Source organism: Oncorhynchus kisutch, unplaced genomic scaffold (genome assembly GCF_002021735.2).
Source record: "Oncorhynchus kisutch isolate 150728-3 unplaced genomic scaffold, Okis_V2 scaffold3978, whole genome shotgun sequence".
Taxonomy (NCBI): domain Eukaryota; kingdom Metazoa; phylum Chordata; class Actinopteri; order Salmoniformes; family Salmonidae; genus Oncorhynchus; species Oncorhynchus kisutch.
In genome coordinates this window covers 199,956-225,572 of record NW_022265923.1, presented here as the reverse complement: position 1 = coordinate 225,572, position 25,617 = coordinate 199,956, and the positions used below count along the sequence as shown (strand labels likewise).

Genomic DNA, 25,617 nt, shown 5'->3' with positions numbered 1-25,617 from the left:
TATCAGCCTTCCTCATTAGCGGTGAAAGGTGTCAGAGATACAGATATCAGCCTTCCTCATCAGCGGTGAAAGGTGACAGAGCTACAGATATCAGCCTTCCTCATCAGCGGTGAAAGGTGTCAGAGAAACAGATATCAGCCTTCCTCATCAGCGGTGAAAGGTGTCAGAGCTACAGATATCAGCCTTCCTCATCAGTGGTGAAAGGTGTCAGAGCTACAGATATCAGCCTTCCTCATCAGCGGTGAAAGGTGTCAGAGCTACAGATATCAGCCTTCCTCATCAGCGGTGAAAGGTGTCAGAGCTACAGATATCAGCCTTCCTCATTAGCGGTGAAAGGTGTCAGAGCTACAGATATCAGCCTTCCTCATCAGCGGTGAAAGGTGTCAGAGCTACAGATATCAGCCTTCCTCCTCAGCGGTGAAAGGTGTCAGAGCTACAGATATCAGCCTTCCTCATCAGCGGTGAAAGGTGTCAGAGCTACAGATATCAGCCTTCCTCATCAGCGGTGAAAGGTGTCAGAGCTACAGATATCAGCCTTCCTCATCAGCGGTGAAAGGTGTCAGAGCTACAGATATCAGCCTTCCTCATCAGCGGTGAAAGGTGTCAGAGCTACAGATATCAGCCTTCCTCATCAGCGGTGAAAGGTGTCAGAGCTACAGATATCAGCCTTCCTCATCAGCGGAGAAAGGTGTCAGAGCTACAGATATCAGCCTTCCTCATCAGCGGTGAAAGGTGTCAGAGCTACAGATATCAGCCTTCCTCATCAGCGGTGAAAGGTGTCAGAGATACAGATATCAGCCTTCCTCATCAGCGGTGAAAGGTGTCAGAGCTACAGATATCAGCCTTCCTCATCAGCGGTGAAAGGTGTCAGAGCTACAGATATCAGCCTTCCTCATCAGCGGTGAAAGGTGTCAGAGCTACAGATATCAGCCTTCCTCATCAGCGGTGAAAGGTGTCAGAGCTACAGATATCAGCCTTCCTCATCAGCGGTGAAAGGTGACAGAGCTACAGATATCAGCCGTGAAAGGTGTCAGAGCTACAGATATCAGCCTTCCTCATCAGCGGTGAAAGGTGTCAGAGCTACAGATATCAGCCTTCCTCATCAGCGGTGAAAGGTGTCAGAGCTACAGATATCAGCCTTCCTCATCAGCGGTGAAAGGTGTCAGAGCTACAGATATCAGCCTTCCTCATCAGCGGAGAAAGGTGTCAGAGCTACAGATATCAGCCTTCCTCATCAGCGGTGAAAGGTGTCAGAGCTACAGATATCAGCCTTCCTCATCAGTGGTGAAAGGTGTCAGAGATACAGATATCAGCCTTCCTTATCAGCGGTGAAAGGTGTCAGAGCTACAGATATCAGCCTTCCTCATCAGCGGTGAAAGGTGTCAGAGCTACAGATATCAGCCTTCCTCATCAGCGGTGAAAGGTGTCAGAGCTACAGATATCAGCCTTCCTCATCAGCGGTGAAAGGTGTCAGAGCTACAGATATCAGCCTTCCTCATCAGTGGTGAAAGGTGTCAGAGCTACAGATATCAGCCTTCCTCATCAGCGGTGAAAGGTGACAGAGCTACAGATATCAGCCTTCCTCATCAGCGGTGAAAGGTGTCAGAGCTACAGATATCAGCCTTCCTCATCAGTGGTGAAAGGTGTCAGAGCTACAGATATCAGCCTTCCTCATCAGCGGTGAAAGGTGTCAGAGCTACAGATATCAGCCTTCCTCATCAGCGGTGAAAGGTGTCAGAGCTACAGATATCAGCCTTCCTCATCAGCGGTGAAAGGTGTCAGAGCTACAGATATCAGCCTTCCTCATCAGCGGTGAAAGGTGACAGAGCTACAGATATCAGCCTTCCTCATCAGCGGTGAAAGGTGTCAGAGCTACAGATATCAGCCTTCCTCATCAGTGGTGAAAGGTGTCAGAGCTACAGATATCAGCCTTCCTCATCAGCGGTGAAAGGTGACAGAGCTACAGATATCAGCCTTCCTCATCAGCGGTGAAAGGTAACAGAGCTACAGATATCAGCCTTCCTCATCAGCAGTGAAAGGTGTCAAAGCTACAGATATCAGCCTTCCTCATCAATAGTGAAAGGTGACAGAGCTACAGATATCCGCCTTCCTCATCAGCAGTGAAAGGTGTCAAAGCTACAGATATCAGCCTTCCTCATCACTGGTGAAAGGTGTCAAAGCTACAGATATCAGCCTTCCTCATCAGTGGTGAAACGTGTCAGAAACAGATATCAGCCTTCCTCATCAGCAGTGAAAGGTGGCAGAGCTACAGATATCAGCCTTCCTCAGAGCTACAGATATCAGCCTTCCTCATCAGCAGTGAAAGGTGTCAGAGCTACAGATATCAGCCTTCCTCATCAGCGGTGAAAGGTGTCAGAGCTACAGATATCAGCCTTCCTCATCAGCGGTGAAAGATGTTGGAGCTACAGATATCAGCCTTCCTCATCAGCAGTGAAAGGTGTCAGAGCTACAGATATCAGCCTTCCTCATCAGCAGTGAAAGGTGGCAGAGCTACAGATATCAGCCTTCCTCAGAGCTACAGATATCAGCCTTCCTCATCAGCGGTGAAAGGTGTCAGAGCTACAGATATCAGCCTTCCTCAGAGCTACAGATATCAGCCTTCCTCATCAGCGGTGTTGTAAAAATCAGTCTTCTCATGGAAAGAAAAAAATAAACTTTGTAGCGTCCAAACAGTTTGGGCTCCAACACTAATATGACCCCTCAGTGGAAAGGAGGAGTCTGGTGACTACAACACTAATATGACCCCTCTGTGGAAAGGAGGAGGAGTCTCTCATCAACACCTACAGAAGACCTGACAAGACTGGTCTGAAGGTAGTTTGGTATCAGTCTAATAAATGAATGGAAGTCTACAGTATGTAGAAGTTGTTTGGTGCCTAAAAAATGAGTTTAATATGTGTTAAATAAAATAGTTTAGTTTTCAGTGTTTTGTTTATTCATTGTTAAGCCTACAACATGTTTAAACTTTCAGTCTGGTAGACATTAGTGATATGTTACAGCACACTGGCTGGTTCCTGTGTGGAACTGGGAAGAGGGGCGTGTCTGTGGCAATCCACTGACGTTTGGCGTGCAGCACGTTGGCAGTGCTTGCTGGGACTTGTAGTGCAGCGCATCAGGCCAAACTGAATTGACAACCCAAATAACTGCGCGGGCCGTATAGAAATGTGTCACGGGACGGATTGGGCCTGCGGGCCTTGTGTTTGTCATGCGCTCTAGATAGTCTGTTACCCCAGTCATCTATAATAATCATTCACAGACAGTGATGATGTCATCTATAATAATAATTCACAGACAGTGATGATGTCATCTATAATAATCATTCACAGACAGTGATGATGTCATCTATAATAATCATTCACAGACAGTGATGATGTCATCTATAATAATAATCATTCACAGACAGTGATGATGTCATCTATAATAATAATCATTCAGGCAGTGATGATGTCATCTATAATAATAATCATTCAGGCAGTGATGATGTCATCTGTAATAATAATCATTCACAGACAGTGATGATGTCATCTCACTGTGATTTACAGTTTGTTGCCATCTTGCTGCAAGTCTCTTTCAGGACTTTCACCTCTCCCTGGGAGAACTGCAAACTGTTCTTAAGGTCTTAGACCTCTCTGGTCAGATCAGCCCTTCTTTTGTTAGTTGAATCCACCAGTAAGTATTTGGACAAAGGCTCTTGAAGCTATATTCCTGTTGCTGTAACAAATGCTTGTAGACATATTTGTGTTAACACTGTTCTCTCCATTACTCCAACCCTTTAACGTTGGGCATCATGATGGTAGCAACGTAGGCTAACGCTGGTACTCCACGAAAATTCCAGCCAGCACAGCTCGTAAAGCCGATCGCAACAAAACAGCAGGAATTGAAATATCCACAAGCACATGATTAACTGAGAGCAAACGTGTCAAGGGACCCAAATTTAACATGCTAGTAAACAAAAATGTTTAAGAGGAAAAACTTTTTCAGAACGTTTCAAAACGTTCCAAACATCTAACGCCCGTCCCTACAGACTGTCGACCAATCGAGTTCACGTTGTCATGCTGTGTCATGTGGTTGCTAAGCTAATAGTCACGAAATCCCTTCTAAAAAATAAAAAAAAGTCAAGAAACCTGCCTATTTTCCTCGAAAGTACATAATGTCACGATTTCAAAGCTATACTATATTACAGAGAAGTTAATTATCTCACATCCATTAAAATATATTGTGCTTCTTATTCACGTAGGCTAATTCATGCTAATGTTATTAAGAATGTTATTAAGAATGTTATTTAGAATGTTATTAAGAATGTTATTTAGAATGTTATTAAGAATGTTATTTAGAATGTTATTTAGAATGTTATTTAGAATGTTATTTAGAATGTTATTAAGAATGTTATTAAGAATGTTATTTAGAATGTTATTAAGAATGGAAAGCAGATGTTTTATGGACTCCTGACCAATTTTGCTATTTTGTGTATTTTCTTTACGCTGATCATAACTTTTTTTTTGTACATAATGTTTCCTATGACCGAAAAGAGCTTCTGGACATTAGAACAGTTTTTTCACTAGCCTTGATTTGGACGAGGACTTCTACTTCAATGGGTCAGAGGCAAAAGACATATTGATTTTCCCGAAACCAGGCCCAAATCCCTGAAACTCGAAGAAGGCGCTGTAGAGGCCGACGCGGGGGTGGGGGGGGGCACCCTGATGAGACTAGAGTGAATAAATCGTTGTCTACACTCAGTTCTATTGGCGAATGGGCAAATCACTGGAGAATAAACTGGATGAGGTCCATTTGAGACTCTCCTATCAACGGGACATTAACAACTATAATATACAATGCTTCTCCAAGTGGCTGAACAAGGACCTGGGTTATATACATCTAGCTGGGTTTTCTGTATCGACAGGACAGAACATAAGATCAGGGGGGGGGGGGACTAGAGGGAAAAGAAACACTAGATCATCTAGCTGGGTTTTCAGCTTCGACAGGACAGAACACAAGATCGGGGGGGGGGACTAGAGGGAAAAGAAACACTAGATCATCTAGCTGGGTTTTCTGTATTGACAGGACAGAACATAAGATCAGGGGGGGGGGGGGACTAGAGGGAAAAGAAACACTAGATCATCTAGCTGGGTTTTCAGCATCGACAGGACAGAACACAAGATCGGGGGGGGGGGGGGGACTATTGGGGAAAGAAAAACTAGACCACTTTTACTCCACTCACAGAGACACATACAAAGCCCCTCCCTCACCCTCCCTCTGGTGAATATGAACATAACTCTATCCTCCTGATTCCTAGTTATAAGTCAAAACAGGAAGTACCAGCTCAATACTGAAGTGTTCCGATGAAGCGGTTGCTGAGCTACAGGACTGTTTCATTAGCACAGACTGGAATAGGTTCAGGGATTCATCCTGAGGCATTCAGGAGTTTACCACATCCGTCAACGGCTTCATGTATCGACGACATCGCCGCCACAGTGACGGAACGTACATACGTATATATATTTGCGACTGTTCGACTAAAAACAAAAATCTTGGTTGACCAACAGCCTTTAGACCGAACAAAACGACCAGACGACTAAATGGGGTCAGACATTATATAATTATGACATCATAATAGCTATTGATTCCTGAAGAATAGAACTTATAAAATGCCTTAAATGTTTCAACTGTATTTCCCCCATCAGAAACCAAAACAAACTTCTTTAACCCCACTGTTGGTAAACAAACACTGTAGAGCCTCAATCTGGTTAAAACATTTTGACCTTGGATGGCCAGTCCTTGTATTTATAGTGTAGTCAACTCAGGGGGAGGCCTTGAGCAGGAATCCAATCTGAGTCCAGCAACTATCAAGCCAACACTTTATAACTGTTATGCCAAGATGTCTGAACTTCTTGATGAGGTCACTAGGTTTTGGGTTAAGGTTGCTACAATAGCTTTCTCTATGAATTTGGGAGTGGTTCAATTTCTCCATCCCTAAGCCGTTTACCAAACCAAGTCTCTGGGCAGCCATTTTGTTGCTTTTTAAAACCTAGGTTGTCCCTTTAAAAAAGCCACACATCAATCAACCAATCTGCAGTTCAAACAATAACAAAGCTGTAATTCCACCACTGTTTTCGTAATAAGATGATGGATGGGGCTGGAGAAATGTAACTACTCAAATTCATAGACAGACCTATGGATGCAAGGACTGACCATCCATGATATCAACAGTATAGTTTTAACCATGTTGAGGCGATACAGTGTTGGTTTACATTGTCTCTAAACATTGGAGTAAAAAAGCTTATTTGGGGTTCTGATGGGGTACAACAGTTGTACTAAGCTCATGAGGCATGTGTTATATTCTTCAAGAATCAATGGCTATAAATTAATAATTTAAAAGTAACAATATGGATGTAGCAACGGCAGATTTCCCCTTTAATTAACACCAAACATCAGTTCAACAACTGCAGAGTTTGCGCCTCTGTTTTAAAGACAGTACTTACTAGTGTTAATCAGGGAACGGTTTCTCAAAAGCATCTCACGGCTAACTTCATCATCAATACTGGATGCCTTAAGATGGCGTTGGGGAACCGGGCCCAGATATCCAGTTTCCTCCTCTTCCTCCTTTTTCGATGAGACAGTCTCCTCCTCCTCCAATTTCACTCCAAAAACGGCACCTTCCTCTTCTTTTACTGTAACATCGTCTTCCTCTTTCACTCTGAACGCGTCTTCATCCTCTTTTTTTACAGTAATATCCTCCTCTTCTTTTACAGTAACATCCTCCTCTTCTTTTACAGTAACATCCTCTTCTTTCACTGAAACGTCCTTCTCTTCTTCTTTCACGGTAACAGCCTCATCATCTACTTGTTTTTGTATTGTAACAACCTTCTCTTCCTCCTCCTCTTTCACGAGAGCTTCTTTCTCCGTCCAGCAGACCTCCTCTTCTTCAGCAGGAGGAGAGTAGCTTAGTGAACTCATGGTCGGGGATGTTAGCTAGGCTAATGCTAACTTAGCCAGCCCGCTAGTTGACTAATAACAACGTAAAAATGTTAAATTAAATGGGATTACTAACTAGACGACAGAAGTGGGTTTAAAACACAGTGGCTATATGAAAGCGTCTAAAGAGCTTTATTGGTTCGTCTATTTTGTCTATCAAGCTACAGAGGTGTCTGGCGAACTGTTGCTGCTGTTGAAAGAAGCGTTCCGTCCACTAGATTATACGTCACACCAGCAGCATTGCCTTAAAGTCTCAGACCGCCATATGCTGACTGGAGTGGGTAACGCAGTTGAGATAAACGTATATTTTATTTTCAGACAACAAGTTAACGGTCAGGAAGCATTCGTTTTTACCCACCAATGTAACAACAGTGTGGGTAAAATGCAATATTTCGCAACGTTATATTGATTTACTCTTTCCTACCAAGTTTGTATGCTTCATGTTGGTTTGCAATTATAATATTGAAAGAAAGTTCCAGTGAAACTCTCTGCTTTATATCGGCAGCTTTTCTTGTTATGGACCTTAATTTATAAGCATACTTTTTCTCCACACAGATATTACATATAGAATCGGGACATATTGTATAAAAATACTTCTTTGTTTTTAGAATAAATAAAGATTTGTCTTTATTTCAGTCCATTCAACAACAATAGAGCTATACGAGCCTTCTTTCAACAGGATGTTGTGTCTATACCTTGTCATGTCAGTCCATTCAACAACAGTAGAGCTATACGAGCCTTCTTTCAACAGGATGTTGTGTCTATACCTTGTCATGTCAGTCCATTCAACAACAATAGAGCTATACGAGCCTTCTTTCAACAGGATGTTGTGTCTATACCTTGTCATGTCAGTCCATTCAACAACAGTAGAGCTATACGAGCCTTCTTTCAACAGGATGTTGTGTCTATACCTTGTCATGTCAGTCCATTCAACAACAGTAGAGCTATACGAGCCTTCTTTCAACAGGATGTTGTGTCTATACCTTGTCATGTCAGTCCATTCAACAACAATAGAGCTATACGAGATTTCTTTCAACAGGATGTTGTGTCTATACCTTGTCATGTCAGTCCATTCAACAACAGTAGAGCTATACGAGCCTTCATTCAACAGGATGTTGTGTCTATACCTTGTCATGTCAGTCCATTCAACAACAATAGAGCTATTACGAGCCTTCTTTCAACAGGATGTTGTGTCTATACCTTGTCATGCCTTATTAGAATAGGTTTCATTGATCACATCTGTTGGGAAAAAGTTTGGATGTTGCTACACACATACCTACTTATTAACAAAATTAAGGAAGTTTCTTTTTAAAATTATTCATAAATATTATCCTAACAACCACTATATGAAGAAGTTTAAGGAAAACATCAACTCCAATTGTACCTTTTGTAACGATCACCCAGAAACAGTGTTGTATCTTTTTTTGGCATTGTGTTCATGTAAGGAATCTGTGGTAAGACATCAGTAGATTTATAATTGAACACTTTTATGAAGATGTTACACTCTTATGGAGAGATGTACTGCTTGGATTCTTTACTTACGATATAAATAAGTAAAACTATTTTATTTTGGACAGATTTCATTAAAAAAAGCTGTTAGAATGATAACTGTGTGTATGCCCCTTAATCCTTCTGTAATGTGATATGATAGCTCTATCCCGCCCCCAGCCCAGCCCCGCCCATATCCCCGCCCCCAGCCCAAATACCCTTTGTATATTCTTTATTCAAGCTGGCTAATGTCCGCCACACCCAATGCTCTTCACAGACTGTGTGGCCAAATATTTTTTATAACTAATCCAATGATAGGCTCTGTTCTATCGTTTCCAATGGAAGCAAATTAATCATAGTGGGCAGAACAAGCGAGGAAGTGGGCAGAGCCAAGCAGGAGCAAGAGAGTTCCTATTGGTGCGTTCTAGAATTGATTTGCATATTTTTGTTAGGTAACGCCTACTGTGTGAAATGAGTGTGTGCAACAACTCAATACTCAACTTGCTCTCCTTGTAAACAAACTTTGGCAAATGGTAAAGTCTACAACGTAGTCCACTCTGTTTGTTACAGATTCTAGCATGGAAAAATAAAACTGTATTGAAATCAAAGGATAAAAAAACTAAAGAATAACAAAAAAAACTGAAAGACTAATGAGCATTCTAAGGAAAAGCTTGTTTTATTCCATTCATTGTAAACAATATAATTTGAACCCCCAAAAATGGTCAGTTGGCTGCATAAATAATTAAGATTACTAAATGTTACATGAAGTGTAAATATGATAAATTATCAAAACTGAATGTTAACATGTATTGGTAATAATTCACTTAATTAATGGTGAGGAATGGAATTATTAAACATTTATATATTTTCAGGCTGAAAGTTTGAAATATGAATAACATTTATATTATATATTATATTAATAAAATATGAGTAGGTGATTTGAGTCATACTTCTTCAGTAGTGGAATAAAGACATCGAGAACTAGAATGTTGTAAAGAAATATTGGAGTGATGTCACTAGATGATGTCAATGGTTGAATTCAACTACGACTCAAAGCTTTGTCTATTTCCCGAAGGTTGTAAAGGCTTCAGTTAATAAAGAAGTAGACAAAGTCTCAGATTCTGTAATAGCTCAGTCCTTTATTCAGAGAGCGCTCTGTCTTCAAAATGAGAATACAATCTTTTTATAGCACCCACACATTAACTCACATCAGTAGAAACTCCACCTCTCTTTAGGTGGGCTGTATTTTTCCAAAGTTCACATACATTGTTTATCACACTTCTGCAACATGTTTCATCATCTTCTGCAAGCTTAGCCATTTCTAATAGTTTTTTCTCCTCCCTAGGGTGGGGAGGCCTCTTTCCAGTTATTAGTTTCACCGTTATCACAAGTCGACAGTTCAGTTGTCCTTGAAATGTCTCAACTATACCCTGATCATATTGCGAAATAGTAACACAATGGCCTAGTCTTAAAAAGTCTAGTCACACACATTATTGGATTATGACTCTAACACATTTCATACAATTATATGGTTTCAGGGTGGAATACTTTTCATACAATTATATGGTTTCAGGGTGGAATACTTTAGTCATTATCTTAAACATACAAATGATTCTATCAAGTGATGTAGGATTGTTCATAAAAATTGTTCGACCCATTTTTTATATACTGCATCCATGTGTATAGGCTGCAAGTACGTTGAATTAAGTTGTTTTCAAGTCGTTGAAACAAGGACCTGAAAAATACATATTTTCAACTTTCAACCAAAACCGAACGTAGTTTGGACCTCGGGCATAGTCTTCATGTCTTTTCAATGTCATTTTGCTAGGTGGGAGAGCCCAATGTCAAAACAGTTTTAACGTGTCCTAACCAATATGCAGAAACAGTTTGTGATATATTGACAACCTAAACATGAAATGTACGATCGACACAAACACAACAGTAATCATATTAATTTAAAAAAATGTCAACGAGCACCTTCTAAACTGCACCAAAAACACTGTTTTAACAACTACAATAAATCACTGATAATGATTAGGGGGGAAATCAGGTTGCATATGCGGTTGAAACTAACACAACTAAAAAACACATGGGAGATGGGAGATATCTTTTACCTCACTGGTTAGACAACAACCTGTAGGAGACAGTCAGCTACACTTTGGAGTGATGCATTTAAATGTAGGGGTCCCCAAAATGAAGAGAAACGCAACACTTATTTGTCATCATTCATATCGCTATGAAATCAATGGGGGCGAGAGGGGGGAGATGAGGTTGCACGTACGTTTAGAACAGTTTAAAAAACACATGGAATCTGGGAATGAAGTGTACATCACTGGACAATTAGTAGAAAACAGCTCGCTACAGTTTGAAGTGGTGCATTTTGATTTAAGTGGGTTGCCAATGTAAGTGTCACGCTTTACTTGACAATCACTCTTTGTTAATGACATTAAATAGGACTCTTTCAATTCAGAGCCTGGAGTTTTCCCCTGATGAGGCTAATATCCATATCACGCTGAAATCAATAGAAAAGGGGGCAAACGTTTAGGGTTCTACATTGTGACATCATTAATTAAAATACTCCTACTACAATGTTAAACATTCTACATTGTGACATCATTCATTAAAATACTCACACTACAATGTTAAACATTGTGATATTTCATTTAAAAAAACTACTTCATGTATGAATTTTCTGATGTTTAATCAGAGATCTTTTATCAGAGTATCTCTTGTCACATTGGTCACAGCTATGACACTTCTCTCCTGTGTGTGTTCTCTGGTGTGATTTTAAACATCCCGATGAAACAAAATGCTTTCCGCAGTCAGAGCAGTGATAAGGTTTCTCTCCTGTGTGTGTTCTCTGGTGTATAGTACAACAGCTAGATGTAACAAAACTCTTCCCACATTGATCACAGCTATAAGGCTTCTCTCCTGTGTGTGTTCTCTGGTGTCTTTTCAGGCTGCCCGATGTAACGAAACTCATGCTACAATGATGACAGCTATAAGGCTTCTCTCCTGTGTGTGTTGTCTGGTGTACTTTTAAATGTCCTGTCGAAACAAAACTCTTTCCGCAGTCAGAGCAGTGGTAAGGTTTCTCTCCAGTGTGTGTTCTTTGGTGTATATTACGACTATTAGATGTAACAAATCTCTTCCCACATTGATCACAGCTATAAGGTTTCTCTCCTGTATGGATTCTCTGATGTACTATCAGGCCACCTGAGTAACTAAAATTCTTCCCACATTGATCACACCTATAAGGTTTATCTCCTGTGTGTGTTCTCTGGTGTAATTTTAAATGTCCTGACAAACCAAAACACTTCCCACAGTCAGCGCAGCTATAAGGTTTCTCTCCTGTATGGATTCTCTGATGTATTTTAAGGGTTGCTAAAGATGTGCACCTCTTCCCACAATGAGAGCAGCTATGAGATTTCTCTCCAGTGTGTATTCTCAAGTGTGATATCAGTGTGTTTGAGTGAGCAAAACTCTTCCCACATTGATGACAGCTATAAGGCTTCTCTCCTGTGTGTGTTCTCTGATGTGATTGTAAATATCCTGAGACAGCAAAACTCTTTCCACAGTCCGAGCAGTGGTAAGGTTTCTCTCCCGTGTGTTTTCTCTGGTGTATAGTCAGCTGGCTAGATGTAGTAAAACTCTTCCCACATTGATAACAGCTATTCGTTTTCTCTCCAGTGTGAATTCTCTGGTGTACTTTTAGTGAATCTAATCTTGAGTAACTCTTCCCACAGTTAGAGCAGTGGTGAGGTTTCTTCCCTCTGGGTCTCTGCTGGTGTTTGAGCCGTTCTGATGTGGATAGACTCTTCTCTGCATCGTCAGCTTCATGATGTTGTTGAGGCTCCCCAGAGGATCCACAATAGTCATGTCTCTCTCCTGTGTGAACAACGAAGTCAGACAGATGGTTAAAGGCCACAACAGCAGAAATCTACAGTTTATTTTGGCTAAAAGGTGATGCCCATGATGTTGAACAACAACTTACAACTGTAATGAATGTTTAAATGCTTTTATAAACTTATTGGAAACAGTCAAGTGAGCAACAACAGCCCATATTCTGTCTTGTTTTCTATATTAGTAGTATAGTGTACACTATAAATAAGTTATTAAAGTTGCTGAAACCCTAAGCAGTGTGCCAGACGACTGTCGTGGAAATTTCCTCTATTTACCAAATCATGAGAGCAAACCACAACACAAAGTCAGAGTTAGTTATCACAAAGTCCATCTTTAATTATATGAGCTCTAGATCACAGAGACACATTGACTGGGACACAGACATTGTGGAGCCAAGAGATCCACGATTGACCTCTCCCCTCTCTCCGGCCCAAGCAACTTTGTCTTGACAGAAAACAGATACTGCAACCTCGCCACAGTATTATACAAAAATAACATTCTGATGAGAAGTAACTTACAAACATATGATGAATATAAAACATCTTACCTATGTTACCAACTAATTCTGATTATTCTCCAACACGACTCTTGGTCACCAATATAGGCCCCTCCAACATAGGCCCTTTCTTGTGATTACAAAAATTGCAGCATTAAGATCTTTTTTTCTTTTTTTTTTAACCTTTATTTCACTAGGCAAGTCAGTTAAGAACAAATTCTTATTTTCAATGACGGCCTAGGAACAGTGGGTTAACTGCCTGTTCAGGGGCAGAACGACAGATTTGTACCATGTCAGCTCAGGGGTTTGAACTTGCAACCTTCCGGTTACTAGTCCAAAGCTCTAACCACTAGGCTACCCTGCCGCCCTCTGCGTTGCTATTCACTAATTCCCCAGGGGGGAAATCTCAGGGGAGTTCTCATAGGCTGCCAGCAAAAATGGCCTCCATTTCCAGGTTGCTTATGAGTTCATTTCACACTACTTTTGAATTACAATTGTAAGGTTCATTTGAAAGTCCTGCTTAGTATAATATTTGTTTCATCGTCGCAAATCAATTCCTTTATACTTAAAAAACAACAACACTTGCTCTTAGGCTGGTAGCAAAAGCTAACCAATGTCAATGAGCGTTAGCATTCAAGCTAACAACCACTATCACAACTTAAAAAGCACTTGCTCTTTGGCTAGCTTTGCTACCAGCCTATGTCAATGAGCGTTAGCATTCAAGCTAACAACCACTATCACAACTTAAAAAGCACTTGCTCTTTGGCTAGCTTTGCTACCAGCCTATGTCAATGAGCGTTAGCATTCAAGCTAACAACCACTATCACAACTTAAAAAGCACTTGCTCTTTGGCTAGCTTTGCTACCAGCCTATGTCAATGAGCGTTAGCATTCAAGCTAACAACCACTATCAACTTAAAAAGCACTTGCTCTTTGGCTAGCTTTGCTACCAGCCTATGTCAATGAGCGTTAGCATTCAAGCTAACAACCACTATCACAACTTAAAAATCACTTGCTCTTTGGCTAGCTTTGCTACCAGCCTGTGTCAATGAGCGTTAGCATTCAACCTAACAACCACTATCAACTTAAAAAGCACTTGATCTTTGGCTAGCTTTGCTACCAGCCTGTGTCAATGAGCGTTACATCCTAATGACATATTTTGCCACTATCACAACTTCAAAAGGCACTTGCACATCTGAGCTGATCTTTTGTTTCAATGGAGAAAGTAATAATAAACTCTGCTCTTTATTAAGCTTTACGTATCGGCCTCAGTGGAATAACATGAGAGGAAATAAGAAACATTCAAAAAGATAGTGAGCAGCTCATGTTATAGACAGAAGCTACATGGCAGACCAATCCAAACTCATCTCTCGGGAATGTCCAGCCCATCATTTATCTCAGCCAATCGTGGCTAGAGGAGGGAAGGTTCCTGTCTTTTTCCGTTGGCTAAACCAACTAGGCTCGTAGTTTAACCATTGTATTGGTATTTACAGATGGCATACAAGTCTGTTATTAAGGCACATGAACGTACACATTTCTGCCCCCCCACCCCCAAGGCCTCTCCTGTGACTCAATGCTGAGCATGACCTCCGTGTTGCCCTGTCAAAACCGGAGTCCAGAATAGACATCCTTGTTGAAAACATCAACCTGTGTGGTTTGATCAGTTTATTCCAGTTCAGAATAATACGAATAGTGATTGTATTTTAACAGAAACAGTTCCTACTGAATACTTTTTTTTTTCAACAATACTTTCCACAGTAAGTTTTACGGTAGGCCTGATCATTTTTCATCTGTACTGTTACTTAGGGTTGCACTATCAAAAACTGAGCCCGTGTGTGTGTGTGTGTTCTATTCTACATCTGTGATCAATCAGTTTACTCCCAGTTCAGAATGAAAATTATTTATTGTATTTGAACAGCAATGGGTCCAACCTAGACAGATATGTACGATTTGTTTTTAAAGAATAAACATGATTAGTCTTTTTATGGGTATTTCATATCATTGTTATATGTTTTTGTTTATATTACATTTGTTTTAGGCATAAAGGGCAATGAAATCAACCAATATTTTACACATAGTTGCATATTTTAATAAGCTTAGGTCCCAGGAAAACACAGCATTTTTTTAAAATTTGGGTCCCAGGCTGAACAAGGTTTAAGAACCCCTGGTGTAAAAAGGGTCAGACAGGATGGACTTCCCACTGTCATGACCAGCTGGTACAAACACTTCTTTAACCGTACGGCCCTTTGAACACAGGGAAGAGGAGGACGTAGGCTAGTCTGATCTGGAACTGCTATCATTGTCCTTGGTTGTCATGGGGATGATGATTGTGAGGCTGATGAAGACTTTGCTGATGATGATTTTGGTATATTTATATGTTTCGTCACCATCTAAACAAATAATAGTCGTCTTGGACTGGCCGACCAAGAGGTCAAGAGGTCAAGGTCCTGGACCGAGGTAAGGTTGCCTTCTCCCTGGGAATTCAACACCTAGGTCCATGAACTGATTTCTCACATAAATGCATACATTCTTATATAGCCCTTCATACATCAGCTGATATCTCAAAGTGCTGTACAGAAACCCAGCCTAAAACCCCAAACAGCAAGCAATGCAGGTGTAGAAGCACGGTGGCTAGGCTTTAGCACCCCTTAGACAAAGCGAGTGCAACAAAATCCATGAGTTAGTTACTGGGTTGGTAACACTTGATGAAGTTCTGGATCCATACGTGTTAAGAGACGAGATAGAACTGGGATCGAAACCGGAACCAAAAGCTCCACCCTCTTCAAGTTACAGACCAGTCTATGGGCCAAATGTCAGAAATTGTAAATATGCGGAAATCATAGCCCTGGAACTAAAATGGGAGCAGTGGAAAGGCTTCACACCTAAATGTTTTATTTCAGGTGCTTTCAGGTGCTTAACTGGTTATAACTCTTTCCACATTGAGAAAATTAGTAAGGCTTTTCTCCTGTGTGTGTCCTCTCGTGTTTTTTCTGGTTCCCTAACCCCCTAAAACTCTTGCCACAGTGGGAGCAGTGGTAGGGCTTCTCTCATGTGTGTATTCTCTTATGCTCTTTTAGGCTCACAAACACAGTAAAACTCTTTCCACACTGGGAACATTGGAAAGGCTTTTCTCCTGAGTGTGTCCTCTCATGAGCTTTTAGGTTACCTAACTGGGTAAAACCCTTTCCACACTGGGAACATTGGAAAGGCTTCTCTCCCGTGTGTATTCTCTCATGTTGCTTTAAGGTTCCTAACCACCTAAAACTCCTTCCACAGTGGGAACAGGGGTACGGTTTATCTCCAGAATGTATTCTCTCATGTTTCTTCAGGTTCCCTAAATGGGTAAAATTCTTTCCACACAGGGAGCAGTGGAAAGGCTTTTCTCCTGTGTGTTTTGTCTTATGCTCTTTAAGGTTTCGTGACGTGGTAAAAGCCTTTCCACACTGAGAGCAATGGTGGGGTTTCTCCCCTGTATGTGTCCTTTCATGTTCCTTCAGGTTCTCTAACTGAGTAAAATTCTTTCCACAATAGGAACACTGGTAAGGCTTCACTCCAGAATGTATTCTCTCATGCTTTTTCAGGTTCCCTAACCGGTTAAAACTCTTTCCACACTGGGAGCAGTGGTGAGGCTTCTTTCCTGAGTGTATTATTGTATGTTCTTTCAGGCTCCCTAACCGGTTAAAACCCTTTCCACACTGGGAGCATTGGAAGGGCTTTTCTCCTTTGTGTGTCCTCTCATGCTGTTTTAGGTTCTGTAACTTGGTAAAATGCTTTCCACACTGGGAGCAGTGGTGTCGTCTGGCTGGATTTGGCATCTCTGGGTCTGGTTCACCTGATGGACTCTTCCTGTTGTGAGAGTGTGGTCTTTCTCCTGTCAAAGACAACAGATTATTTTAGTTAAATAGAGAGACCTGAATGAAACCTCCACATGATAAAACTGTCTTCCTATGAGGTTTAATCCAGACTAGATTCCCCCCCCCCCCCCCCAATAACCTGAAACCAGGTTTCAGAAAATGGCCATAATTTTCAAAAACACGTATGAGGAGGCAGTTGTATGGAACCATCACACCTCATCACTTTAATACATAAGAACACGTATGAGGAGGCAGTTGTATGGAACCATCACACCTCATCACTTTAATACATAAGAACACGTATGAGGAGGCAGTTGTATGGAACCATCACACCTCATCACTTTAATGCATAAGAACACTTATGAGGAGGCAGTTGTATGGAACCATCACACTTCATCACTTTAATGCATAAGAACACGTATGAGGAGGCAGTTGTATGGAACCATCACACCTCATCACTTTAATGCATAAGAACACTTATGAGGAGGCAGTTGTATGGAACCATCACACTTCATCACTTTAATGCATAAGCGATTCCACACCAGCGGAAGTGAAATAATTGTTTTCTCAGATTGACAATTCTCACATGTAAACATAATTACAATGAAGGGTACTTTAGAAAGAGATATTTATAATAATACGTACTATTTATAATCTGATTTTATCTTAATATTTAGTCTTTATATTAATCTAATCTATAAATTAATGAGAATTAAAGATGTATTTTGGAATATAGAAATACTCCATATAGAAATACCCCATATAGAAATACTCCATACTCTATATATAAATGATCCATATAGAAATACTCCATATAGAAATACTCCATATAGAAATACTCCATATAGAAATACTCCATATAGAAATACAACATATAGAAATACTCCATATTCCATATATAAATGATCCATATAGAAATACTCCATATAGAAATACTCCATATTCCATATAGAAATACTCCATATTCCATATAGAAATACTCCATATAGAAATACTCCATATAGAAATACTCCATATAGAAATACTCCATATAGAAATACTCCATATAGAAATACTCCATATAGAAATACTCCATATAGAAATACCCCATATAGAAATACAACATACAGAAATACTCCATATTCCATATAGAAATACTCCATATAGAAATACTCCATATAGAAATACTCCATATAGAAATACTCCATATAGAAATACTCCATATAGAAATACCCCATATAGAAATACAACATATAGAAATACTCCATATTCCATATAGAAATACTCCATATAGAAATACTCCATATAGAAATACTCCATATAGAAATACTCCATATAGAAATACTCCATATTCCATATAGAAATACTCCATATAGAAATACTCCATATAGAAATACCCCATATAGAAATACTCCATATAGAAATACTCCATATAGAAATACCCCATATAGAAATACCCCATATAGAAATACTCCATATAGAAATACTCCATATAGAAATACCCCATATAGAAATACCCCATATAGAAATACTCCATATAGAAATACTCCATATAGAAATACCCCATATAGAAATACCCCATATAGAAATACTCCATATAGAAATACTCCATATAGAAATACTCCATATAGAAATACTCCATATAGAAATACCCCATATAGAAATACTCCATATAGAAATACTCCATATAGAAATACTCCATGTAGAAATACTCCATATAGAAATACTCCATATAGAAATACTCCATATAGAAATACCCCATATAGAAATACTCCATATAGAAATACTCCATATAGAAATACTCCATGTAGAAATACTCCATATAGAAACACTCCATATTCCATATAGAAATACTCCATATAGAAATACCCCATATAGAAATACCCCATATAGAAATACCCCATATAGAAATACTCCATACTCTATATATAAATTACCAATATAGAAATACTCCATATAGAAATACTCCATATAGAAACACTCCATATAGAAACACTCCATATAGAAATACTCCATATAGAAATACTCCATATAGAAACACTCCATATAGAAACACTCCATATAGAAATACCCCATATAGAAATACCCCATATAGAAATACTCCATATAGAAATACTCCATGTAGAAATACTCCATATAGAAATACTCCATATAGAAATACTCCATATAGAAATACCCCATATAGAAATACAACATATAGAAATACTCCATATTCCATATAGAAATACTCCATATAGAAATACTCCATATAGAAATACTCCATATAGAAATACTCCATATAGAAATACTCCATATAGAAATACTCCATGTAGAAATACTCCATATAGAAACACTCCATATTCCATATAGAAATACCCCATATAGAAATACCCCATATAGAAATACCCCATATAGAAATACTCCATACTCTATATATAAATTACCAATATAGAAATACTCCATATAGAAATACTCCATATAGAAACACTCCATATAGAAACACTCCATATAGAAATACTCCATATAGAAATACTCCATATAGAATACCCCATATAGAAACACTCCATATTCCATATAGAAATACTCCATATTCCATATAGAAATACAACATATAGAAATACACCATATAGAAATACTCCATATAGAAATACCCCATATAGAAATACTTCATATAGAAATACTCCAGAGATCCAGAACAGTCAGCTGAGAGAATCCCAGGATCTCAGCCAGAGAGCTATGCTGAGATATATAACACACAGGTCCCATCCAACAGAACGACATCCAGAGATCCAGAACAGTCAGCTGAGAGAATCCCAGGAGCTCAGCCAGAGAGCTATGCTGAGATATATAACACACAGGTCCCATCCAACAGAACGACATCCAGAGATCCAGAACAGTCAGCTGAGAGAATCCCAGGTGCTCAGCCAGAGAGCTATGCTGAGATATATAACACACAGGTCCCATCCAACAGAACTACAACAGAGATCCAGAACAGTCAGCTGAGAGAATCCCAGGAGCTCAGCCAGAGAGCTATGCTGAGATATATAACACACAGGTCCCATCCAACAGAACGACATCCAGAGATCCAGAACAGTCAGCTGAGAGAATCCCAGGATCTCAGCCAGAGAGCTATGCTGAGATATATAACACACAGGTCCCATCCAACAGAACGACATCCAGAGATCCAGAACAGTCAGCTGAGAGAATCCCAGGAGCTCAGCCAGAGAGCTATGCTGAGATATATAACACACAGGTCCCATCCAACAGAACGACATCCAGAGATCCAGAACAGTCAGCTGAGAGAATCCCAGGAGCTCAGCCAGAGAGCTATGCTGAGATATATAACACACAGGTCCCATCCAACAGAACGACATCCAGAGATCCAGAACAGTCAGCTGAGAGAATCCCAGGAGCTCAGCCAGAGAGCTATGCTGAGATATATAACACACAGGTCCCATCCAACAGAACTACAACAGAGATCCAGAACAGTCAGCTGAGAGAATCCCCGGAGCTCAGCCAGAGAGCTATGCTGAGATATATAACACACAGGTCCCATCCAACAGAACGACATCCAGAGATCCAGAACAGTCAGCTGAGAGAATCCCAGGAGCTCAGCCAGAGAGCTATGCTGAGATATATAACACACAGGTCCCATCCAACAGAACGACATCCAGAGATCCAGAACAGTCAGCTGAGAGAATCCCAGGTGCTCAGCCAGAGAGCTATGCTGAGATATATAACACACAGGTCCCATCCAACAGAACTACAACAGAGATCCAGAACAGTCAGCTGAGAGAATCCCCGGAGCTCAGCCAGAGAGCTATGCTGAGATATATAACACACAGGTCCCATCCAACAGAACTACAACAGAGATCCAGAACAGTCAGCTGAGAGAATCCCCGGAGCTCAGCCAGAGAGCTATGCTGAGATATATAACACACAGGTCCCATCCAACAGAACTACAACAGAGATCCAGAACAGTCAGCTGAGAGAATCCCCGGAGCTCAGCCAGAGAGCTATGCTGAGATATATAACACACAGGTCCCATCCAACAGAACTACAACAGAGATCCAGAACAGTCAGCTGAGAGAATCCCCGGAGCTCAGCCAGAGAGCTATGCTGAGATATATAACACACAGGTCCCATCCAACAGAACTACAACAGAGATCCAGAACAGTCAGCTGAGAGAATCCCCGGAGCTCAGCCAGAGAGCTATGCTGAGATATATAACACACAGGTCCCATCCAACAGAACTACAACAGAGATCCAGAACAGTCAGCTGAGAGAATCCCCGGAGCTCAGCCAGAGAGCTATGCTGAGATATATAACACACAGGTCCCAATCAACAGAACGACATCCAGAGATCCAGAACAGTCAGCTGAGAGAATCCCCGGAGCTCAGCCAGAGAGCTATGCTGAGATATACTACAACACACAGGGCCTGTAAACCCTGCAGCATCAGAACTTAATCAGACACCTCCTGAACATCATCTGGAATTGAGTGAATCATTTAGTTGGATTTGTTTAGTTGGATTTGTTTAGTTGGATTCAAAATCTTGCAACCTTACGGTTAACTAGTCCAATGCTCTAACCACCTGCCTCACATTGCACTCCACGAGGAGCCTGCCTGTTACGCGAATGCAGTAAGAAGCCAAGGTAAGTTACTAGCTAGCATTAAACTTATCTTATAAAAAACAATCAATCAATCATAATCACTAGTTAACTACACATGGTTGATGATATTACTAGTTTATCTAGTGTCCTGCGTTGCATATAATCGATGCGGTGCGCATTCGCGAAAAAGTACTGTCGTTGCTCCAACGTGTACCTAACCATAAACATCAATGACTTTCTTAAAATCAATACACAAGTATATATTTTTAAACCTGCATATTTAGTTAATATTGCCTGCTAACATGAATTCCTTTTAACTAGAGAAATTGTTTCACTTATCTTGCAACAGAGTCAGGGTATATTCAGCAGTTTGGGCCACCTGGCTCGTTGCGAACTGTGTGAAGACTATTTCTTCCTAACAAAGACAGCCAACGTCGCCAAATGGGGGATGATTTAACAAAAGCGCATTTGTGAAAAAAAGCACAATCGTTGCACGACTGTCCCTAAACATAAACACCAATGCCTTTCTTAAAATCAATACACAGAAGTATATATTTTTAAACCTGCATATTTAGCTAAAAGCAATCCAGGTTAGCAGGCAATATTAACCAGGTGAAATTGTGTCACTTCTCTTGCGAGAGTCAGGGTATATGCAACAGTTTGGGCAGCCTGGCTCGTGGCGAACTAATTTGCCAGAATTTTACGTAACTATGACATAACATTGAAGGATTTACAATGTAACAGGAATATTTAGACTGATGGAAGCCACCCGTCAGATAATACGGAACGGTTCCATATTTAACTGAAAGAATAAACGTTTCGACCATATTAATGATCTAAGGCTCGTATTTCTGTGTGTTATCATGTTATAACTAAGTCTATGATTTGATAGAGCAGTCTGCCTGAGAGATGGTAGGCAGCAGCAGGCTCGAAAGATTTCAATCAAACAGCACTTTTGTGCATTTTGCCAGCAGCTCTTCGCAATGCTTCAAACATTGAGCTGTTTATGACTTCAAGCCTATCAGCCTAATGGCTGGTGTAACCGATGTGAAATGGCTAGCTAGTTAGCGGGGTGTACGCTAATAGCGTTTTAAACGTCACTCGCTTTGAGACTTGGAGTAGTGGTTCCCCTTGCTCTGCAAGGGCCTGCGGCTTTTGTGGAGCGATGGGTAACGCTGCTTCGAGTGTGGCTGTTGTCGATGTGTTCCTGGTTCAACTGCACCCGTCCACAACCACAGGGCTCTCCAGAGGGTGGTGCGGTCTGCACAACGCATCACTGGGGGCAAACTACCTGCCCTTCAGGATACCTACAACAACCGATGTCACAGGAAGACAAAAAAAGATAATCAAGGACAACAACCACCCGAGCCACTGCCTGTTCACCCCGCTATCATCCAGAAGGTGAGATCAGGACAGGTGCATCAAAGCTGGGACCGAGAGTCTGAACAGCTTCTATCTCAGCTTCTATCTCAAGGCCATCAGACTGTTAAACAGCAATCACGAGCACAGAGAAGCGGCTGCCTACCTACAGACTTGATATCATTGGTCACTTTAATAAATGGAACATTAGTCACTTTAATAATGCCACTTTAAGAATGTTTACTGCTAACCATGTGTATGTGACCATTAACATCTGCTAACCATGTGTATGTGACCAATAACATCTGCTAACCATGTGTATGTGACCAATAACATCTGCTAACCATGTGTATGTGACCATTAACATCTGCTAACCATGTGTATGTGACCATTAACATCTGCTAACCATGTGTATGTGACCATTAACATCTGCTAACCATGTGTATGTGACCAATAACATCTGCTAACCATGTGTATGTGACCATTAACATCTGCTAACCATGTGTATGTCACCAATACAATTTGATTGGATTATTATGCCATCGTTGTAACTGTGGATCAAACGGCTCATAAACCTTGATATTGTAAATGATGTGAAGTGAACAATTTGGACTCACTGCTGTGTCGTTTGGTTCTATGACATCAACGCGGTATTTCTTATAATCCTCAACATCTCATCTTTCAGACAGCATTGACTCCTCTTGATTTACAGCATTCCACTCAGACATCCACTCCTCTTGATTTACAGCATTCCACTCAGACATCAACTCCTCTTGATTTACAGCATTCCACTCAGACCACATCAACTCCTCTTGATTTACAGCATTCCACTCAGACAACCACTAATGTGCAGAAGTAGCCCCATTAGCAGGAGGGAGGGGGCAGTTTATAACGGCTGTCAGTCGAAACCCACACAGCAGAGAAAGTGAGCTCTGACATCTTGTATAGTGTGTTACTGTACAGCCACTGAGCTCTGACATCTTGTATAGTGTGTTACTGTACAGCCACTGAGCTCTGACATCTTGTATAGTGTGTTACTGTACAGCCACTGAGCTCTGACATCTTGTATAGTGTGTTACTGTACAGCAACTGAGCTCTGACGTCATGTGTAGCGTGTTACTGTACAGCCACTGAGCTCTGACATCATGTATAGCGTGTTACTGTACAGCCACTGAGCTCTGACGTCATGTATAGTGTTACTGTACAGCAACTGAGCTCTGACATCATGTATAGTGTGTTACTGTACAGCCACTGAGCTCTGACATCATGTATAGCGTGTTACTGTACAGCCGCTGAACTCTGACATCATGTATAGCGTGACAAAATCTGCCATTTTCAACCCATAAACTGGATGACATATGGGCTGTGAGTGATGGAAAGGGCTACATCTCTTATCCACAATAACTTTTTTAATAAAATAGATTTAAATGCCTTTAATGATTTGATGTCTTTCTATCAAATCAATGATTCACTTTTTTTCCCCAAATCAAAGGTTGTGAAAGTAGACCAGACCAGCTTAGAATATTTAGCACTGGTTCTGAGGTTTCTATGACAACCCATGAAAAAAGTTATTGCAGATCAGAGATTTAAATGCATGTTTTAACGTCTTGATGTGATTCTATCAAATCAACACATCAATGCAAATCAAAGGTTGTAAAAGTAGGCATTTAATATAATGTGAATATATTCTAATGTTGGAAATGAAACCAACTTTACTTTGTTTACTTACTGGTGTTAATCAGATCTCCTGTCTCCCCTTCTTCTTCTTTCAATGTGACAGTTATCTCTCCCTCCACTCCAAAAACTGCATCCTCCTCCTCTTCCTCCTCTTCCTTTACATCACAGATATAAATATCTTTGGTAACATCCCCCTCCTCTTTCACTCTGAACTCTCCTTTGTCTTCATTCACTCTAACGTCCATCTCTTCTTCTTTCACAGTAACAGCCCCATGCTCTACTTCTATTTTAACAGCGACATCATCCTCTTCCTTCTTCTCTTCTCCGTTTTCCGTCCATCCGACCTCCTCTTTAGTATGGGGGCAGTATCTTAGTGCGCTCATGGTCGAGGAAGTTAGCTAGCTAGTTAGCATTAGCGATTAGACTAGTGATAGGCAAATTTAACCAACCAGCTAGCGAACAACGTAAATATGAAATTAAATTGGGTAACTGGTAGACGTGTGTTTATAACACAATGGCTAATATACACCGAAATATTATAAAGACCTTGAATATTTCGGAGTGGTGGATAACTGTTGTTGAAGTGTCCCGTCCCCGTCAACTAGATTATACGTCACGCTAGTAGTATCGCGAGAAAAACGAACATCGCCAACTGCTGACTAGAGTGGGTAACGCAGTTACGGAAAATATTTTATTTTCAGACAAAACGTTTATTATAGAAGTCAATATTATATGGAAACGTACAAATAGAAGCTTGTTTTGATTCATTAGTGCAGATTTTTATTGGGTGAGAATTTAAATAGACTACTGCACATCTGCATTTAAGATAATTTCATGTTAATTCACCTAAACATATATTATAATTAACAAATATGTCCATACTGCTCCTACATGGTGTAACAATACATCATGTAGATGTATATAATGAACAGACTAGGTCTATACTGCTCCTACATGGTGTAACAATACATCATGTAGATGTATATAATGAACAGACTAGGTCTATACTGCTCCTACATGGTGTACCAATACATCATGTAGATGTATATAATGAACAGACTAGGTCTATACTGCTCCTACATGGTGTAACAATACATCATGTAGATGTATATAATGAACAGACTAGGTCTATACTGCTCCTACATGGTGTAACAATACATCATGTAGATGTATTTAATGAACAGACTAGGTCCATACTGCTCCTACATGGTGTAACAATACATCATGTAGAAGTATATAATGAACAGACTAGGTCTATACTGCTCCTACATGGTGTAACA

The 25,617-nt window shown here is 40.4% G+C and overlaps 2 protein-coding genes across 2 annotated transcripts; both read right to left on the bottom strand.

The window, feature by feature from the left end:
• Positions 1 to 9,609: 9,609 nt before the first annotated feature.
• LOC116372947 (zinc finger protein 501-like) lies at positions 9,610 to 14,504 on the bottom strand. The gene is made up of 2 exons (XM_031821448.1): positions 14,475 to 14,504; positions 9,610 to 12,418 (listed from the first exon to the last, which is right to left on the bottom strand). The coding sequence occupies exons 1-2, from the start codon at positions 14,502 to 14,504 to the stop codon at positions 11,156 to 11,158; spliced, it is 1,293 nt and encodes a 430-aa protein (XP_031677308.1). The 3' UTR covers positions 9,610 to 11,155.
• On the bottom strand, positions 12,805 to 24,954 carry LOC116372948 (zinc finger protein 239-like). Its single transcript, XM_031821453.1, has 2 exons — positions 24,390 to 24,954; positions 12,805 to 16,747 (listed from the first exon to the last, which is right to left on the bottom strand). The coding sequence occupies exons 1-2, from the start codon at positions 24,718 to 24,720 to the stop codon at positions 15,924 to 15,926; spliced, it is 1,155 nt and encodes a 384-aa protein (XP_031677313.1). The 5' UTR covers positions 24,721 to 24,954; the 3' UTR covers positions 12,805 to 15,923.
• Positions 24,955 to 25,617: the final 663 nt, after the last annotated feature.